The 19,856-nt window shown below is 40.0% G+C and overlaps 1 protein-coding gene across 1 annotated transcript in view; it reads right to left on the bottom strand.

Moving 5' to 3' along the window:
- gna12a (guanine nucleotide binding protein (G protein) alpha 12a) overlaps positions 1-19,267 on the bottom strand; it is a 42,154-nt gene extending 22,887 nt beyond the window's left edge. Inside the window, exon 1 of the mRNA XM_051951376.1 lies at positions 18,567-19,267. Coding sequence (XP_051807336.1) covers positions 18,567-18,884 — 318 coding nt within the window. The 5' untranslated portion in view covers positions 18,885-19,267. The remainder of the gene's footprint in view (positions 1-18,566) is intronic.
- Between the last annotated feature and the right edge of the window lie 589 nt (positions 19,268-19,856).

Below are 19,856 nucleotides of genomic sequence, written 5' to 3'. Positions count from 1 at the left end.
ACCGACGGAATGCACAGCGCCGGAGCAAGCACTGACCCCGGGGACATTATAACAGCGATAAAAGAGCTAAAAGAGGGCTTGAAGGGGGATAACAATAATCTACGACAGGAAATCAACCGGTTGGGTCAAGAAATCAACGGTAAACTCGACAAATTAACTACCGATGTGCAGGGCTTGTCTGAACGAGTCGGCGAAGCAGAGTCCCGGGTGGAACAGGTGGAGGCCACCGAAGCCCTCTGTTCCTGCTTGGAGCAAAACCAGAGTCTGCAGAGGAAGCTAACTGATCTAGAATCCCGGTCGAGAAGGAACAATCTACAAGTATTTGGAGTAGCCAAGGGCGAGGAAGGAAACTCGGTCTCGCAATTCATCGAGGGTCTCCTGAAGAGGGAGCTGCCATTACCTCAAGACCTGGATTTAAAGATTCAGCGAGCCCACCACTCACCCGGCTTCAAACCCAGACCAGAGGCCCTACCGAGACCAATAATCATTAATTTCCTGGAGTTTACTACCAAGGAGTTGGTTCTGAAAGAAGCGTGGAAGAAGGGGAAAATACAGCTGAGTAACAGGACACTGTTTTTCGACCACGACTATGCAGCGGAGATCGTAAAAAGACGCAAGGAGTACGGAGAGATAAAGAAAGTCCTGAAAGAAAAAGGCATCCGCTTTCAAACACCCTACACGAATATGCGGATTCATTGGACCACCGGAGTTAAGACTTACTCCAGTGCAGCGGAGATAATGAGGGAGCTGAAGAGCCGCGATTTCCACATGGAGGAGCCGGCAAGAGCGGAGAAGCCATGTAGCAGCGCGGAGCGGCTCCGGGAGCTGTTAGGATGGCGACAGGTATCGGGATGCCGGGAGAGGATCAGCGGCCGCCCAGAGAGCGAGGGACAGACTCCTGGTATTTCAACGGGGTCATGCTGTGTAAAGGACTGAATTTGCTCGACTCACAACGGTAACTCAAAATGTACTTTTTAATTCAATATGTTGGCCATTAGTGTCACTTTAGCACCAGGGAGAAGCTGTTTCCTTATAATCGAACATAAGTTGGACTAATAGGATGATGGAGTTCATGTTATCTGACTCTACAATCACCCTCAAGACCGGGCCCTCTCTTAGTGAGAGGTTTTTCCCTCGACCTTCCAACGAGGTCACAAGTGAGGAGGAGCAGAGGGCTCCTCCTTTGGAGGTCTGTTCTTTTACATGTTTTGTTGTTCATAAAGTTGTTGTTGTTCAGTTCAGGGGGTACACTCTCTCATTAGGATCCTTTTACAAGCACCATGGGCTCAAATAATTTAAAAATTGTTTCTTTAAATGTGAATGGTCTTAGCAACCCAGTAAAGAGGAGTAAGGTTTTAGCAAAAATGAAAAAAGAAAAAGCTCAGGTCATATTTTTACAGGAGACCCATATGTCTTGTCAAGAACACAACAAATTGTGTAAATTTGGGTATTCCAACTCCTACTTCAGTTCCTGTAAGAATAGTCGCAAGAGAGGAGTTGCCACTCTTATTTCTAACTCTGTTAATTTTGATTTTATTATGGGAAAGGGAGATAAAGAGGGTAGATATATAATTACGAAAGGCAAGATAGATAATACAGTGGTCACATTAGTAAACATATACGCTCCACCAGAGGCCGAGAGGAGTTTCCTTAGAGATTTATTTGACACAATAGCATCAGAATCAGAGGGCATCCTAGTGTGTGCAGGAGACTGGAATACAGTTCTGAATTACTCTATTGATACAACAAGCCCAAGAAAGCACAAGCCTGTTAAATCAAAAGATCTCAATTTGTTAATTAAAGAAGCAGGTTTGTTTGATGTTTGGCAAAACCTCCATACAAGAGAAAGAGATTTTACCCACTATTCAGCTGTTCATCGGGTGCACTCGAGAATAGACTATTTTTTAATGAACAACATAGATAGACACAGAGTAAAAGAGTGTTCAATAGGAACCGCAGACATCTCAGATCACAATGCAATTTCCATCACCATCAATTTGAGCAACAGACCCAAACAAACATTGTGGAAACTAAATATTGGTATTTTAAACAACAAAAGTGTGATAAAGGAGGTTAAGAGAGAAATTAAGGACTGTATTAATGACAATGATAATGGTCAAGTAGACCCAACAATACTATGGAACACTATCAAAGCAATAATGAGAGGTAAACTTATATCTAGAATAGCCTATTTAAATCATGTTAAGAGGGCAAACTATGAGAAACTGCAAGAAAAAATAAGAAATCTAGAGAAACAACTCCAAAAGCACAAGAATGAAGGACTGTTTGGACAGTTAAGGGAGCTGAGAGAGCAAATGAATAACAACTTAAAAGACGAATTAGAAAAGAAACTGAGATTTGCTAAACAGACATTCTATGAGTCAGGACCGAAGGCAACAAAGATATTAGCAAAACGTTTAAGGTCTCAACAAAATAAGCATGCAATACATAGAATTAAAAACCCTCTATCTAACAGAGTAACGCAAGATCCGGATGAAATTCTTGAAACATTTACAAACTACTATGAATCATTATACTCACAACCCGAAATGATTGAGGATGAAAGAATTAAACAGTATTTATTAACACTAGATCTCCCAGCTATAGGAACAACACAAAACAGTCTCTTAACAGCACCTATAACAAAAAAGGAGCTGGACCTGGCAATAGGGAAAATTGAAATAAATAAATAAATGCCCTGGAAGTGATGGTTTCCTTAATGAATGGTATAGAATCTTTAGAGAGGACATAGCTTCTGTTATGCTCGACTCCTTTAACTGGTCGCTCAACAAAGCAGTAACACCACCATCTTGGAGAGAGGCTGTGGTATCTGTCATCCCAAAAGAAGGCAAAAATAAAGAATGCTGTGGATCCTATCGTCCTATTTCTATACTAAACGTAGACTATAAATTATTCACATCCATAATTTCAAGACGGCTAGAATCTATCTTATTAGACTTAATAAATGAAGATCAGACCGGATTTTTAAAAGGACGACAAACACAGGATAATATTAGACGGACCCTTCATATTATTGACCAAACAAATAGACAACACCTTTCAGCGGCCCTCGTAAGCCTGGACACGGAGAAGGCCTTTGACAGGGTCAGTTGGCAATTTTTATATAGAGTATTGGAGAGGTTTGGTTTCAACAATAAATTTGTCAAGTGTATTCAATCATTATACAAAGACCCCATAGCTCGGATAAAAATAAATGGTCATCTGTCGAGAAAGTCTGAACTTTCCAGAGGCACACGCCAGGGATGCTGTCTCAGCCCTTCCCTATTTGCTTTATTTATTGAGCCTCTAGCTCAAGCTATCAGACAAAATGAAGATCTGAGAGGAATTGTTATAGCTAATGAGGAACATGTCATAAGGCTCTTTGCAGATGATATTATTACTTACCTCCAGAACCCAGACACAGTTCTCCCAATACTGATGTCAATTCTAGATGATTATGGTAAGATGTCAGGCTATAAAGTAAATATTAATAAAACACAAATGCTTCCTCTGAATTACAAAGCCAGCAAAGAAACCAGACAGGCCTATAAATTAAAATGGGAAGCACAATCTATACAATATCTTGGAGTGGTTCTAACACAAGATTTGAGTAAACTATATGAATTGAATTATAATATTATTAATAACAACATACAGAAAGACATAGCAAAATGGTCAGCATTAGGATTAGACTTTAGTTCAAGAATGGAAGTGGTGAAAATGAATGTACCACCTAGATATTTATACCTCTTCTCATCATTACCAGTCAGAATCCCAGAAGCTCAATTTTCTGCATGGGACAAATGGATAACTCGGTTCATATGGGCCGGTGCACGACCAAGAATAAAATTTAAGACCCTCCAAATTGACAAGGAGCGGGGTGGTTTAGCACTCCCAAATATTCGAGAATATTATTTTGCGGCCCAATTGAGATATATTGTCTGTTGGTGCTCCCCGGAGTACCAAGCAAAATGGAAACAGATTGAGTTGAAACTTGCACCATCTCAACCCCAGACAAAATTAGGAGAAAAAGAAATTAGAGGACAAACTAAAGAGAGTAGCATTTTGGAAGACTCATTTAAGACTTGGTACGAGGTGGTTAAAAAGTATAATCTGGAAGGAGATGGCAAACTTTTAATTTGGCCCTCGCAGACTCCTAGATTCAAACCTGGACTAATAGATAAAACATTTGGCAGGTGGAATGAAAAGGGTATAACAGCTGTTTGCACACTTTTAGAGAGTAACAAATTTAAAACCTTTGAAAAACTTAAAGAAGAATTTCAGCTGGCCAATGGAGATTTATTCAGATATCTACAACTCAGGCATTTTTATAACACAGAAATTAAACCGGGAATCTCAGCAGAGGGCAATGAAGTGATCGGGATTCTGACTGGTGCGTACAAGAACACCCCCTCAGGGGTTGTATCTAAACTGTACAAGAGTCTACAGAAACGGAATGACTGTAAGTCATTTTATGTCAAAGCCAAATGGGAATTTGAATTTGGTATAACTACACACGTGGACAAAATTGTTGGTACCCCTCAGTTAAAGAAGGAAAAACCCACAATTCTCACTGAAATCACTTGAAACTCACAAAAGTAACAATAAATAAAAATTTATTGAAAATTAAATAATCAAAAACAGCCATTACTTTTGAATTGTTGATTAACATAATTATTAAAAAAAACAAACTAATGAAACAGGCCTGGACAAAAATGATGGTACCTCTATAAAAGATTGAAAACTATTTGACCAGAGTGACATGATTAACTCAGGTGTGTCATTTAATTGACATCACAGGTGTTTCCAAACTCATAATCAGTCAGTCTGCCTATTTAAAGGGAGACAAGTAGTCACCCTGCTGTTTGGTGAAAAGGTGTGTACCACACTGAACATGGACAACAGAAAGCGAAGGAGAGAATTGTCCCAGGACATCCAAAAAAAATTATAGACAAACATCTTAAAGGTAAAGGCTATAAGACCATCTCTAAACAGCTTGAAGTTCCTGTGACAACAGTGGCTCATATTATTCAGACGTTCAAGACCCACGGGACAGTAGCCAACCTCCCTGGACGTGGCCGCAAGAGGAAAATTGATGACAAATTGAAGAGACGGATCGTTGGAATTGTATCCAAAGAGCCCAGAGCAACCTCCAAAGAAATTAAAGGTGAACTCCAAGGCCAAGGTACATCGGTGTCAGATCGCACCATTCGTCATTGTTTGAGCCAAAGTGGACTTCATGGGAGACGACCAAGGAGGACACCACTGCTGAAAAAAACTCATAAAAAAGCCAGACTGGAATTTGCAAAAATGCATGTTGACAAGCCACAAAGCTTCTGGGAGAATGTCCTTTGGACAGATGAGACCAAACTGGAGCTTTTTGGTAAGGCACATCAACTCTATGTTCATAGACTCAAAAAGCAAGCATACGAAGAAAAGAACACTGTCCCTACGGTGAAACATGGAGGAGGCTCAGTAATGTTTTGGGGCTGCTTTGCTGCATCTGGCACAGGGTGTCTTGAAAGTGTGCAAGGTACGATGACATCTGAAGACTATCAAGGCATTCTGGAGAGAAATGTGCTGCCTAGTGTCAGAAAGCTTGGTCTCAGTCGCAGGTCATGGGTCTTCCAACAGGACAACGATCCAAAACACACGGCCAAAAACACCCAAGAACGGCTGAGAGAAAAGCGTTGGACTATTCTAAAGTGGCCTTCTATGAGCCCAGATCTGAATCCCATTGAACATATGTGGAAGGAGCTGAAACATGCCATTTGGAGAAGACACCCATCAAACCTGAGACAACTGGAGCTGTTTGCTCATGAGGAGTGGGCCAAAATACCTGTTGACAGCTGCAGAACGCTCATTGACAAATACAGAAATCGTTTAATTGCAGTGATTGCCTCAAAAGGTTGTGCAACAAAATATTAAGTTATGGGTACCATCATTTTTGTCCAGGCCTGTTTCATTAGTTTGTTTTTTTAAATAATTATGTTAATCAACAATTCAAAAGTAATGGCTGATTTTGATTATTTAATTTTCAATAAATTTTTATTTATTGTTACTTTTGTGAGTTTCAAGTGATTTCAGTGAGAATTGTGGGTTTTTCCTTCTTTAACTGAGGGGTACCAACAATTTTGTCCACGTGTGTATATCAGAGAGTGATTGGTATTCTATGTGTAAAACACAACAAACATCTACATGCTCCAGAAGGTGGAGAGAATTTGGGTGGAAAAACTTGATGCGCTTTTTCGTTACACCACAGATCAAAAACAAACTATTAAATTCACAGCAGACCTGTTGGAGGCAATGTGGTACTCTGAACGCCAACCATTCACATATCTTTTGGCTCTGTGCAAGGATACGACCTTTTTGGGACACAGTTACGCTGACTCTTGATGAGATTTTTGGTTGTAAGATTCCTAAAGACCCACGGATAGTGTATTTAGGCTTGATCCCGCAAGGCATTATTCCCACGAAGGACGTCTACTTGTTTAAAATCCTGATATTGGCAAACAAGAAGACCATCACCAGGAATTGGCTGAAAAGCGACCCCCCTACACTAACAAACTGGTTGGAATTAGTAGAGGAGATTCTTTCTATGGAAAAACTGACTCATTACTTAAGAAACAAAGCAAAGTCTTATCATCAACAATGGGAAAAATGGACTGACTTCCAAAAAAGGATGACGGATTATACACCACATGACACGTAATAATTTGGATTTTTAAGCATAAAGAGCATGTGTGTCCCCTCCTGTTCTAACTGTGTTACTATGTTTTGTTGTGTTTGTATTCTGAAAATTATAAATAAAAAGTAGAAAGAAAAAAAAACATCAACACTGAGTGCAGCATTAGTGGTAAACATGGAGCAGCTTTAACATGTGTCCAACACACACTTCCAACACATGCATGTGCAGCTGCTGGTGGTTTTCTGATCTGTGTGGGAGATCTCATAAGAACACGCACTGATACCGAGTGTTTCTGCTTTTTGTTTTTTTTTATTCCGTACTATTCCATTTCAACAACTATGAAAGTGTTCCACAGCCTTCTTGGTGTTTCCTTTCAGCTGCAGGATTAGAGAGTTCTGTGTCTCACATTTCTGTAACTTTCCGAGACTGATGATCCGACATTCACACCCACTTCACACAGCGGTCGTCCAGCTGTGTGGAGGCGAGAACAGAGCTTTGACTTCTCTAAGTCTCTCATTTAGTTGTGACAAGGCTGTTTTCTGCCGTGTTTTATGTTGGAGTGTAGAGCTTCGAATATCTGAAAGTTAAGTGTAGCACTGTCCCAGAGGAAAATCTTACTGCTCAAAGTTTGCTCCTCTAGTTTGGATATTGTCTGATATATTTCTCATATTTCTCTTCTAAAATTCACCAGGAGATATAGGTGAGAGATGAGGAAAACAATTAGCAACAGGAGTTAAACTTGAGATTTAAAGGAGATAATTTGACTAATGGCTCCATTTTTTCCTTAGTGGAGCTACATGTAAGCTGCTTATGAGCTTTAATTTATTCAAATACAAATAACACTGTATTGAAATATACTGAGAGGTCTTCCTAATGTTTTGTCAAACCTCCATATGCATATACAGCTCATGTGTACCTCAATTTAGAAAAAATGGAGCCATTAGTCGAATTATCACCATTAAATATCAAGTATGACTCCTGTTGCTAATCGGGATTAGAGTGGTCTAACGCACAATCAATCTGAATGAATCTGAGTTTTATATAATTTCTGTAATATTTTGTGGTGTAGATTTTAGTGGCCAAGTGGTCTAAGCCACAACCCAAATACAGTGGTACAGTTTCACTTTGAATGTTAGACCGTTCTTGAAAACACAGAACTTTGAAGTCATATTTCTGAAAACTACAGAAAGTGGGTTAGACCACTCTGCTTCCAAACCTTTCACTTGTTTCTTCCTCTCTCACTTATATCTCCTTGTGAATTGTAGGACCAAAATATGATAATTGTCCATCCATCCATTCTCTATACACCGCTTTATCCTCACTAGGGTCGCGGGGGGTGCTGTATCAGTCAAAATCAAAGCTAAAATATGAATCACTATTTTGTGTCCCCAGCTATAGGAGAGCAAGCTTTGAATGTAAGGTTTTCCTCCAGGTTTGCTTTCTGATATGCACTCACTCGTTTTCTTCCCTCATAAGTTGCTGCACTGTGAATCACATTTCAAAGAGCTGGACTGAGCGGTGAGCAGCCCACTAGTGTCTGCCGGGTCACAGTGTGTCTGTCAGTGACTCATGACCACCTAATTCTTCTGCAATGTTCGAGTCAAGTTTGTTTGCACGGCTTAATCTCACATTCAATACACTTCAGACACCCATGACATCTGCAGCTCCTGACCCAGCTCAACCTCGACTTCACAAAGACAAGGAAAGTCTGCTCATAACCTCAAGCAATGTCAGACAAGAAATTTCAAAAGAGACATTCCCCCTCTCCTGCAAAAAAGGTATTCCTTACTGATTTAGCTTTGATGTGTGTGTTTGTGCTGTGTGCAGTCTTAATGACTCACTGCTGTGGTGTGCTTTCAAGCCTGATCTCATATTTTAAGGCTTTTTACAGATTTAATGCTTTTGTTTTGAGGATCTAAACAAGTGAGGAAATCCCAGACTGGTGTGTAACACGCAGACACACATGCAGGTCCAGAACCAGAAAATCGGTAATTAAACCACCAAGAGTGTCACTGTGAACGAACTTTGAGTCACATCCTACGAGCTGACATGAAGCTTATGAATTATCTTCAGCATTTGTAGCATAATCCTCCATATTCATGTCTGCTTCTCTTCCTGTGGCTGGCATGTTTACACGGCTGCCTGTTTTCCCGCTGCTTCTTCACCAAGTGTGCTGCAATTCTACAGTAAAAACTTCAAAACTCCATGAAATATCACCTTCTCTTACTTAGTTTTAAAGAGTAGGACCAGAATTTCCTTTCTATTTTCTTACATGAACACGTTAATTTGTATCTGGGACATTAAGATGATCCCAGTTGACTTTTATATTTGAGAAACATGCACCGTGTTCAGGTTCTCATGAGTGGATGTCAGATGAACTAGAGAAATACAAACAAGAAAAGCACTCAGAGAGCGCAGTACTCCACCAAGGCTGCTCATTCCCCCATATTTCTTTTCTTTGTGTATGGTTTTATCTATAAGTTTGGTTTTTATCTGTTCTGTTGTATTTGTTTTTTCTGTAAAGCGACCTCGGCTGTCAAGAAAGGCACTTACAAATAAAATGTATTGTTATTATTATATGATATGAGTGTGTCAGAAATGCAGCATTTGTTTATTAGTTATTGATGATCAGAAATCACGACATTATAAAACGTGGCCATTTAATATAGATGTACCCACAAACAAAACGACCTTGCACTGAGCACAGACGTGTGTTATGCATGTGTATGTTATGTACGGATATGGAATTGCATGATCTGAATATGTAGTGGACAGCGGGAATTGATGGGACTCAGAAACACCCCCACAATTTAATTAGTTGCTCCCTGTATGATTTCCAACGCGTTAAAGGGGAACTTCGGTTTTTTTCAACCTGGGGTCTGTTTTCATGTCATTTCATACATGTGAGTTATGGAGAAATGAATTTTTGACATAGCTCCAGTATTTAGCCAGGCAGGCAGCTTAGCAGCTCAGCTAGCAAAAAGTATGGGGCAACTTGCCCCCCCCCACATCAAAGTCCGCCCTAACATGCTTTGTTTCCCACACTGACCGGCTCGGATAGTCTCAAAGAGTGTCCCACAACATACTAGAGATGAGAAGTGAACGAAAACCTCCACATTACTTGGCGATCGCTATTTGTTGTGGTCTGTATCCAAATCTTGGGACGCTAGAAAACAAATCTCGTTCCGAAATTGCGCGATAGCTCGCGCCAAAACAGGTGTTTTGGCACGAGCTATTGTGCGATTTCGACTTCTCATCTCTAGTTTTTTTGTGGGACACTCGTTGAGACTATCCGAGCCGTTCAGTGTGGGGAAAAAAAGCACGTTAGGGCGGACTTTGACGCGGGGGGGCAAGTTGCCCCATACTTTTCGCTAGCTGGGCTGCTAAGCTGCCTGCCTGGCTAAATACTGGAGCTATGTCAAAAATTCATTTCTCCATAACTCACATGTATGAAATGACATATGAAAACAGACCCCAGGTTGAAAAAGAACGAAGTTACCCTTTAAGTCCCAATAAGTCTGCAGCTGTGGATTTGCAGTCGGATCGCAATCATGGGATCATCAGCAGGCAGCTGATGTAGTGTTCACTTGTTGTCATAGTTACTGTGACGCCATGCCACTATCTTGCAATGAAAGAGAAATCTTTAACAAATCCATGGATCCAGACGATAAGCCGCATCGCTGCCAAAATGTAAAGAGGTGGTCCTTGTGTCATTTCTGCCTTTCCTTGAAAATTCATCCAAATCCATTAGCCCCTTTTTCAGTAATGTTGTGTACAGAAAGGCAGACAGAAGGACAATCATACGCTGATCGTCACATAACTCTGCCGTGTTACTTGGAGGAGTAAAAACACTGCAAAACACTTTGTTTTCGTGAGTCTGAACATGCCAGAAATTACTCAGACACACGGATGTAGCAGAGATGTTTATAATTTACTGCCATCCTGGTGTATCACCGGTATTTAACTTCTTGTTGACAGCTTAGGAAGGATTTTTTTAGGTAATAAACATGGAAAAGTCAGACTTTAGTTGCTTTAAAGGACCACATGAATGCAACACTCGGGAACAGGACACAGCATATGTCCTTAAAACTTGTCAGCCTGTCGGACATATACAATAGGGTTGCACAATATGATATAATATGCGATAGATGCACAAATTTTTCCCACATCAAGTTTTCCTGTAATAGAAAAATATATGATTATGATACAATCCTATTTAAATGCATGTATTCCTTTGGCAAAAGAAAACTGCTTTACCCTACATGTAAAACATTACATATTTATTTTTTGTAATATCTTCAAACCAAACGGCAAACATTTAGGCAGAAAAGTGTTGTCAGACCATCAGCAGTCATTTTGGGCCAATACTGACATTTCATTTTAAAGGTCCCATATAATAAAAATCCATTTTTATTGAGTTCTATGGTTGTTATAAAAGCTGCTTAGATGTGAAGACATTGAGGGCATTACTTTTATTATCGATGGCAGTGTCCAAACAACAATAGTGTTAGTGCGTTGTGCGGCTAATGTGGCTAACGTTACTATTAAAATGATCGTATTCCCACAGTTCAGACCTCTGTGCAAACTTTAAAGCTAAGGGGCCTTAAGAAATTGTAGAAAGACCTATTTGAAACCAATGATCAAGAACTGATGGGTTACTGTGTTTTCATACAAACAGATCATTTATAGGCTTTCTTTGTGTGAGTCGGCTCGACACAAACTAAAACCTCAGTCAGAGTTAACAGGTATCATGAACGTGGTTTTCAACTTTCTTTGTCAACTCAGACATTCTGCTTCAAACTCACATAAATGGAGGAGGGACTCTTCTGCAGTAAGTAAATCGATCATGTGCAGCTGCTTCAGTCAACAGGTTGTTTTAATGGAGAACAATGAGGAATATAAAAAAATATGCCGGTAAAAATCTGCTACTGAAAATGATGCAGGACAGGAATGCTGGTAGAAAACGTGCGTTATATATTTATTTACTGATCAATGCAGCTGATTAGTTATAACAGACAGCCGCACAAGTTATTAAACTTTAAACTTCATATATTTAAACATCATATTGTGTTGAAGTGCATTTAGGTCTGACACTGTCCCATAATGAAGGAAATAAATTTAAACTGTGGCCAAATCAAAGTGAAATTATGTTACTGATGGAATATTCTCTGTAAAAGAAAATACTAATAAACTATTCAATGTTGTAATCAGTGTTCTATCATCTGCAGTACCAGCAGAGTAAACGGACCAAACATAAAAACTTATTCATACAATTTCTGCATCATCAACTAAACAGGTGTTTTCATGGCAATGCAATGTACACAGTGTGTGATACTGAAACTATATGGCTTCATTCAGTGGTTTTAGCCACGTATGGAACAATATGTTTGCAGGCAAAATTTTTTCCCTGAGCTGTGAATCTGTATCGCTCATAAACAATCATCAGGAAATGATTTGTTTAACGTGAGACGCTTCTTACAGCCGATTGAAATCTGAAACTCTGACCAGGACCTGGCAGGTTAGCTCCACAGCATCAGTTACTATGGAGATCTAGCCAGAAAAAGAGACACTTTTGTTATACTGAAAACTCTGACTTTAGGCTCAACATACCTGTTATTGTGCTAATCTCGCCTCGTCAGGTGTTTACATTTGTTTACTTCTCTCCTGCTCATATATGTCATATATTAATATAGTCAAATTCATCTATAAAAAAAGCTGTTCTCATTGACATATTTTTCTGTTTATGCTGTCAGACAATGCAACTGGTAAGAAATAATGACTGAAATGTGTTAACCAGCAGTCACAAGTTACATGCAATATAATGTCTTTTAAGGTCTCACACACTTATACACGTCTGTGTCTGCTGCTGCACTGTTTTGCTTTGTACTATCAATCAGAGACGCAGGGAGAGTCTTCTTCCTGAAGGGGGCGGGGACAAGACTAAAAAGTCACACAGTCGTATTAACATTAACCATCTTTGCAGTATTTTGAGCTGAAAAGTGAAGCATACATTCTAGGCACATGTGAGATTTTCATTATTTACTGAAAATGGGAACAATATGGGGCCTGTATCATGCAGAGAGCTACGAGCTAACAGTCAGGATATCAGTTCTCAACATAGTTCAATAGGCTGATTGGTATTTGTGTGTCTTTACCAAGTGATTTGTGCTTTTTGTTACCCCTCATCCCAACCATGGAGGGCACCGCTATGAGAGACACGATTCTGAACAAGAAACATATTCCAGCTCTTGGGATCTGTCTCATGTGTCATTGGCATTCAGCATCAAACCACATGGGGCTAAAAACATGAAATTCTGATGTCTGAGCTGAGGACTTCTCACAGTCATGGTGTGGTCAGCAGCCTTATTAACAGTTGCTTTCGACAGATGGCTAGCACCGGCCGAATTCACTTTCATTCATCACTTCGTTGTAATTAGAAAGCTCTCTTGCAGCATCAATATCGTCCGGCCCATGAACTGCACTGACCTCAACACCAGCCACAAACACATCACCAGCATGCAAGCAGAGCCTCCATCTGCTTTAATTAACGGAGTTTAAATTAAATACTTCAAAGAATTTTAAGCCTGCCAAGAAAAAAAAGCTACCAGAGACGAGATAGGAGATGAAGCTGTCATATGTTCAATTTAGAAAAGCAGCATATTAGCACTAACTGTGTTTTGCTGTTAGAGTGTACAGTGCTGTGAGAAAGTATCTGGATCCTGATGTCTTCTATTTTTGCATATGTTTCATACATTAATGTTCCAGATAATCAAAGCAATATTTATGTTTATTTAATATTAGACAGAGATAACCCACAAAACACAAAATGCAGTTTTGAAATGATGAATTACTGAAGATTTATTGAAAATCTGTCACCCCTGTGAAAAAGTAATTACCCCCCTGAACCCAATAACTGGCTGGTCCTTTGGCAGCAACAACTGCAGTGAAATGTTTGTTGCAGCTTGTGATCAGTCTTTTACACCATGGAGGAATTCTGGTCCACTTAATACTTTGAATTCGGTCACATGAGATGGTTTTCCAGCATGAACTGTCCTTTTAAGTTTGCGACACAGAATCTTAACTGGATTCAAGTCCAGGGACAAATAAAGTTTTCTGAATCTGAAAGACTTTGACTTGGACACTCCAGAACCCTAATTTAGTTCTTTTTGAGCCACTAAGAGGTGGACTTGTTTGTGTGCTTTGGGTCTTTGTCTTGCTGCTTAACTATTAATGTTGAGCTTTAGGTCATGAACTGATGATGGATATTCTCCAGGAGGATTTTATGTAAGAAATACTAATACTGCATTCTATGTGGAATGCATTATTAGCTTTGCACCAGATTTAATGGACCAATGTCTTCCTAAAATGAATTTGAGGGGGCAATTACTTTTTCCACATAAGACAAGATTGGATGGACTTTGTTTTTCCTTTAATAAATAAAATCCTCATTTAAAAACTACATTTTGTGTTTTCTTGGGTTATCTTTAACAAATATTAAAATTAGTTTGATGATTTGAAACATTTTGCGAGTCACAAATATGCAAAAATAGAAGATTTCTGTAGGGGGGTAAATACTTTCTCACAGCACTGTATGTTCTATATTTTAGTAAACACACACAGCTGGTAGGATCATCAATAACTCAGAAGCAAATCGTTCAGCGAATCTATATATAATATCTGAGGTCTGACAGAATCAGAGTAACATGACTTGGGTGCACTTTGATTATAAGATTATTCCAGAGATTTATCTGTCACTGGACGTATAATTACTGAGATTGGAGCATCAGGGCCACACCTGTACTCCACCTCTGTTCTGTTTATTTTCGTAAGCCGAACGACGCCACACACCTGTACGCCTCATCCCTCCATCCTTTCCCACTTTGTTCTGCTACTCTGTCATTAGGTTCCCATGAAAGGATCCTCGACACCTGGCAAAAGGACTGATCCTCCACCAACAGTCCAAACCACAGACAGCACAGGATTAGCTGGAAGCGGTTTTAAATTGAATATATACTTGAGTGTGGGAATAACAACCAACAATATGTTAGACTGAGTCGGGCATTTTTCACTATTTTCCAAAACAGGTATCACTTACTCAAGAAAGTAGTCTGTAATTGAGATAAATCTTTACTTCTTTCTATCATTTACATGAATGTAAGCTGAATATTTTGGGGGTTTGTCACACAAAACAAAATAACTGAAAACATAATTTTGGATTTATCTTATGACATTTCAAAGCATAAATGATTCACTATGATAGCGAGATTAGCCATTAATGGAAATAACTAACAGGAATATTAGTTATTAATATCCTCAAGATGATGAATGATGACAAGTTGAGCTGGGGGACTTACAGGCATGTGGTGTCATGTTAATATTTGTATCTGCTAGTTCCAGTGGATGTATGTAAAATGTCTGGAAACAAATATTGCATTTAAACCAAAGTCCATGACAGTCAGCTCACATATTAAAATCATGTTATTACTTGTAGTTTTTGCCTTGCCAGTCTGCTCCTACATATCATACACTGAGTGTGTTATCTGTGTCGTGAAAAAGTATGCACCCACTTACAGAAATCTTCTCTTTTTGCATATTTATCTCACTTAAGTGTTCCAGATCACCAAACAATTATTTAGATGTATTGAATACTAGGCAGAGATAACCCACAAACCACAAAATGCAGTCTTGAAATGATGAATTATTGAAGATTTATTTAAAACTATATCACCCCTATGAAAAAGTCATTGCCCTCCTAAACCCGATAACTGGTTGGTCCCTTGGCAGCAACAACTGCAGTTAAATGTTTGTTGCAGCTTGTGATCAGTATTTACATCACCATGGAGGAATTCTGGTCCACTGTTCTCTGCAGAAGAGTTTTAATTCAGTCACATTAGATGATTTTCCAGCATGAACTGTCCTTGTAAGGTCTTGTCACAGAATCTCAGTCGGATTCAAGTCCAGACTTTGACTCGGCCACTCCAGAGCCTTCATTTAGTTGTTTTTGAGCCCAAAGTCAGTAGTGGTTTGATCTTTGTAACTCTCCCATGGATCCATTTTCTCACAGTCTTCCTTATTGTGAAATCATGTAGACGGACCTTAACTGAGACCAGTGAGGTCTGCAGATCTTCAGATGCTCGTCTGAGTTCTTTTGTGACTAGATGTGTTTCTCCATTTGTGGATAATGTCTCTCACTGTGGTTCTCTGGAGTCTCAGAGCTTCAGCAATGGATTTGTAACCCTCCAGACTGATGAATGTCAGTGGCTTTGTTCATCATTTGTTCTTGAATCTCTTTAGAACGTGCCATCATGTGCTGCTTTTTCAGACCCTTTAGCTGCTTCACAATGCTAGACAGGTTCTGTTTAGTGATGTTTAGGTTCAACAAGCCTGGCAATAAATACATGTGAGTGTGAATGGTGAAAGTGAACCCAACTGCTGAATGAATTTGGTCATTTGGTAGATTGGTAGCTATGGGGGAAATTACTTTCTAACATAGGACAAGATGGGCTGGACAGCTATTTTCCTTCAATAAATGAAAGCATCATTTAAAAACTACATTTTGTGTTTTCTTAGGTAATCTTTGTTGTATATTGAAATTAGTTTGATTATCTGAATCGATTACTTGTGACAAATATGCAAAAATAGAAGATTTCTGTCGGGGATCAAATATTGTTTACATTGTATGTAGGTAGGCTGGATACTGGCAGTCAGATCACATTTTAAAACCGCATAATTTGTAGTTTTTGCCTCACCAGTCAGCTCCTACACATCTCTTATTGTGTGTGCTATGCGGAGGTATTGTGGTGGTGAAGTGCGGGTGTGTGTGGGGGGGATTGTGTTCATGATGTGGGCCGAGACAGAACCGCCACTGTATGCTTGTGTTTGTGGGTGGAGGGCTGCTGAATACTGTCTTGTCTGTGCAGGAGTGCAGGCTCTTATCGTCCTTGTCTGGGCTGTGTGGCACTAAGAGCGGATGTGCTCATCCCTCAGGAATAGTCTGGTATTGTTAGCTGGTGAAGGAGGCCCAGCCATGACAGCAAACAAAGGGACAGAACACACACACACACACACACACACACTTCAGGATAAAAATATGCACTATGTCGACAGACCTCAGTGTGTGTGTGTGTGTGTGTGTGTGTGTGTGTGTGTGTGTGTGTGTGTGTGTGTGTGTGTGTGTCTGAGCGAGTGTGTGAACCTCAGCTGTGCACTGAAACAGCACAGGGCTGCAGTGAATAATTACTATTGACTAAGCAAGCAATGATTTTGTCAATAAAATTACAAAAAAAAGTCACATACAGTCTCCAAGAGTCCAAGTTGACACCTGCTTGTTTGCTTGAAAGTGCAAACCTCACATACATTCAGTTTCCCACCCTAAAAGCATTATGAATCATTTAATTCTACTTTTTTTTTTCTAGAAAAAAATGATTCTTTGCTCGAGGTTGTGGAACTGCAGCATGTATTTAAAGCTGTCTAGTAGTAGCTGCTCCCTCCTGAATGTAGACAAAATCTAGAAATCCAAACACCCCACGCTCTGTAACAGCTTTAGTGGGAAAACATTAATTCTGTTCAAATAACTTGGCTTTCTCTCAAATAACACACCACCTCTTTCATTTGGACCAAGCTCAACAAGAATTTTCCAACTGCAGTACTTTATTGCTTTATACTACAGACAAAAAATTGCTTTAATTTCAAATAAAGCAGAATATATGATTCTTGGCTTCAATTCATTCACTTAAAAGGCCTCTAACTGGGTTTAAATTCATGATTTTATTGTAATTTTTCTGCCTTTGGACTCTAATCCAATCCAATAGTTCTACAATTTTTTCGAAGTTTCTCGATTTTCAGTTTTTGTCTGTGTGGTGAGACAGTTGATGCTTGGACTTTACGTTAATTATTAAGGTGAAAGTAGGTGGTGGTGGTGTGCTGAACTGAATTACATTTGATGGTTGCTGATATTTTACATCACACAGTGCAATACATTTACAGTTTCAACCACTTCAGCTCAATTTCCTTTTTATTGTGCTGATTCAGGTCAACAGAATTCATTTTTTACGAGACATATTTTGATCATATTGACTTATAAATGCCTAATGAAAGCTCACTGTAAATGAAAGTGGTGATATCAAGACTGCAAGATATAGTTGCATGTTTACACAGAATAATCCAGAAAGTAAATAATGACAGTTTCATTGTGAGCAGTTTTTAGGCTCTCAGAGGGTTAAATAACCTGTTGAAAGTGATTAATTCAGTCTGTTTATCCTTTTACATTTAGAATAAAATAGAATGTCTTTAAGGCATTTGTACATGTACAATTCTATCATAGGTGTTGTAAAAAATGGAAATACTGGGATAAAGAATTTAAAAACTAGAATAAAATATAAAAGAAACAGAATTAAAAGTGCCCTGGAGTGCAACTGAGAAATAAAAATTATATATATATAAAAATTTCATCCCACATAAACATTCATCAGGATGATTGTTATTGCTCTTACATATTTGATATTACTATTCCATCTGCACTTTAATGGACATCTCTGGTTAATTGCACAGTTCTTATTTGATCTATATTTTTCTTCCTTGCATACCATCTCCACAGCTTCTAACATTAGTACATACATTCTGTACATAATTATGCCTTTATATTTCTTTTACATCTCTATATTTCTGTATGTTTAATATGTTGCAGGTTTCTTGAATTTCAATCAATATAGTATCTGCCTGACTCATGTCAATAAATCTCTAAACACTACTTGATTAATGGATTAATCTGTCAGCTCTGATCAATATTTCTCCAAAATGTTGTGCTTCTTGATTTTAAGTTGATGAATCAGGGATCAAAGTAAAATATTGAATGATGGAACAAATTTCTGCTTCTTACCTTCAGTACATTCTCATAGATTGTGTCCCGGAAATCCAGCAGAGCTTTCTGATCAAACTCCTGCCCGTTAATGATCCGCATCTGCTTCAGGAATGTGGACTTTCCGCTCTCTCCGGCCCCGAGCAGGAGGATCTTCACCAGCCGCCGCACGGCTCTCCTCTCCCGGGCCAGCATCGCGTCTATCTCCCGGCTCCTACGCCGCGCCTCCCGCTCCTGCGCCGCGTCCCTCTCCCGGCCGCCCTCCTTGCTGCCGCCCGCGTCCCGGCTGGCCTCGGCCGGGAGCAGGCAGCGGCTCAGGGTGCGGACCACTCCCGACATGGCGAGAAAAAGTTCACCGAAACTCCAGTGGGAAAATGTTCATTCTAGGATGGTGACCTCCGGGAAGGAAAAGGCCCAGTCCGGCTACATCCAACAGGTCTCCAGCCGAGAAATAAGCCGCATTCAGAGGGAGGAGAAGCCGCTGGCGGGTCTCCCACCGGCAGAGCCCATGTCGGTCCGAGCCTCCATCAACAAAAACACTCCGGATGAAGAAAGTTTCACCGCTGGAGGCCAGAAGAAGAAAGTTAAAGCTGCGGTGAAGTTCTCAGTCGGAGTTTACGTCCACAGAACAACAACGGGCTCTGAACTACCGAACACTGCTGCGGTTTCTGAACTTGAGAGCGCAGCTGTGCGGGCGGTGGGACGGTCCGACCACCGGGGGCTGATTGCCGCAGCTCACCGGCAGGGGGCGGTAGCAGACGGAAGGACCGGTGACACTACATCCAGCAGAGAGGAGTTTTTCACCCATCCATCCATCCATTCTCTACACACCGCTTGATCCTCACTAGGGTCGCACAGTAGTGGAAATGTGAAAACAGTGTCTGTCCGCAGACCTGGAAGCTGCACTCTCAGGGTCAGACTACTAGAACAACACCTCCAGAACCACATTTCTCGAACCACACACCTACAACCACACTTTCATGACCACACTTCTAGAATCACACTTTCAAGACAGCACTACTAGAACCACACCTGTAGAACCACACTTCTAGGACCACACCTCTAGAACCACACTTTCAGGACCACACTACTAGAGGCACAATTCTAGAACCACACTCTCAGGACTACACTTTGAGGAACACAATTTCAGGACCACACTTCTAGACACAGCGCTACCTACAGGAAAGGGTGATCATGAATGTGTACAAGATATAGCTATAAAGGATGATATAATTCAAAATATACCTATATAAAAGAGATATGCCCAAGACCGACCATTTCTGTCAGGCTTTTGATTAATTTGATAGCTTT

The sequence above is a fragment of the Acanthochromis polyacanthus genome, chromosome 7 (assembly GCF_021347895.1).
Source record: "Acanthochromis polyacanthus isolate Apoly-LR-REF ecotype Palm Island chromosome 7, KAUST_Apoly_ChrSc, whole genome shotgun sequence".
Classification (NCBI taxonomy): Eukaryota; Metazoa; Chordata; class Actinopteri; family Pomacentridae; genus Acanthochromis; species Acanthochromis polyacanthus.
The sequence above is the reverse complement of the archived record's forward strand: the minus strand, read 5'-3'. Positions and strand labels throughout refer to the sequence as shown.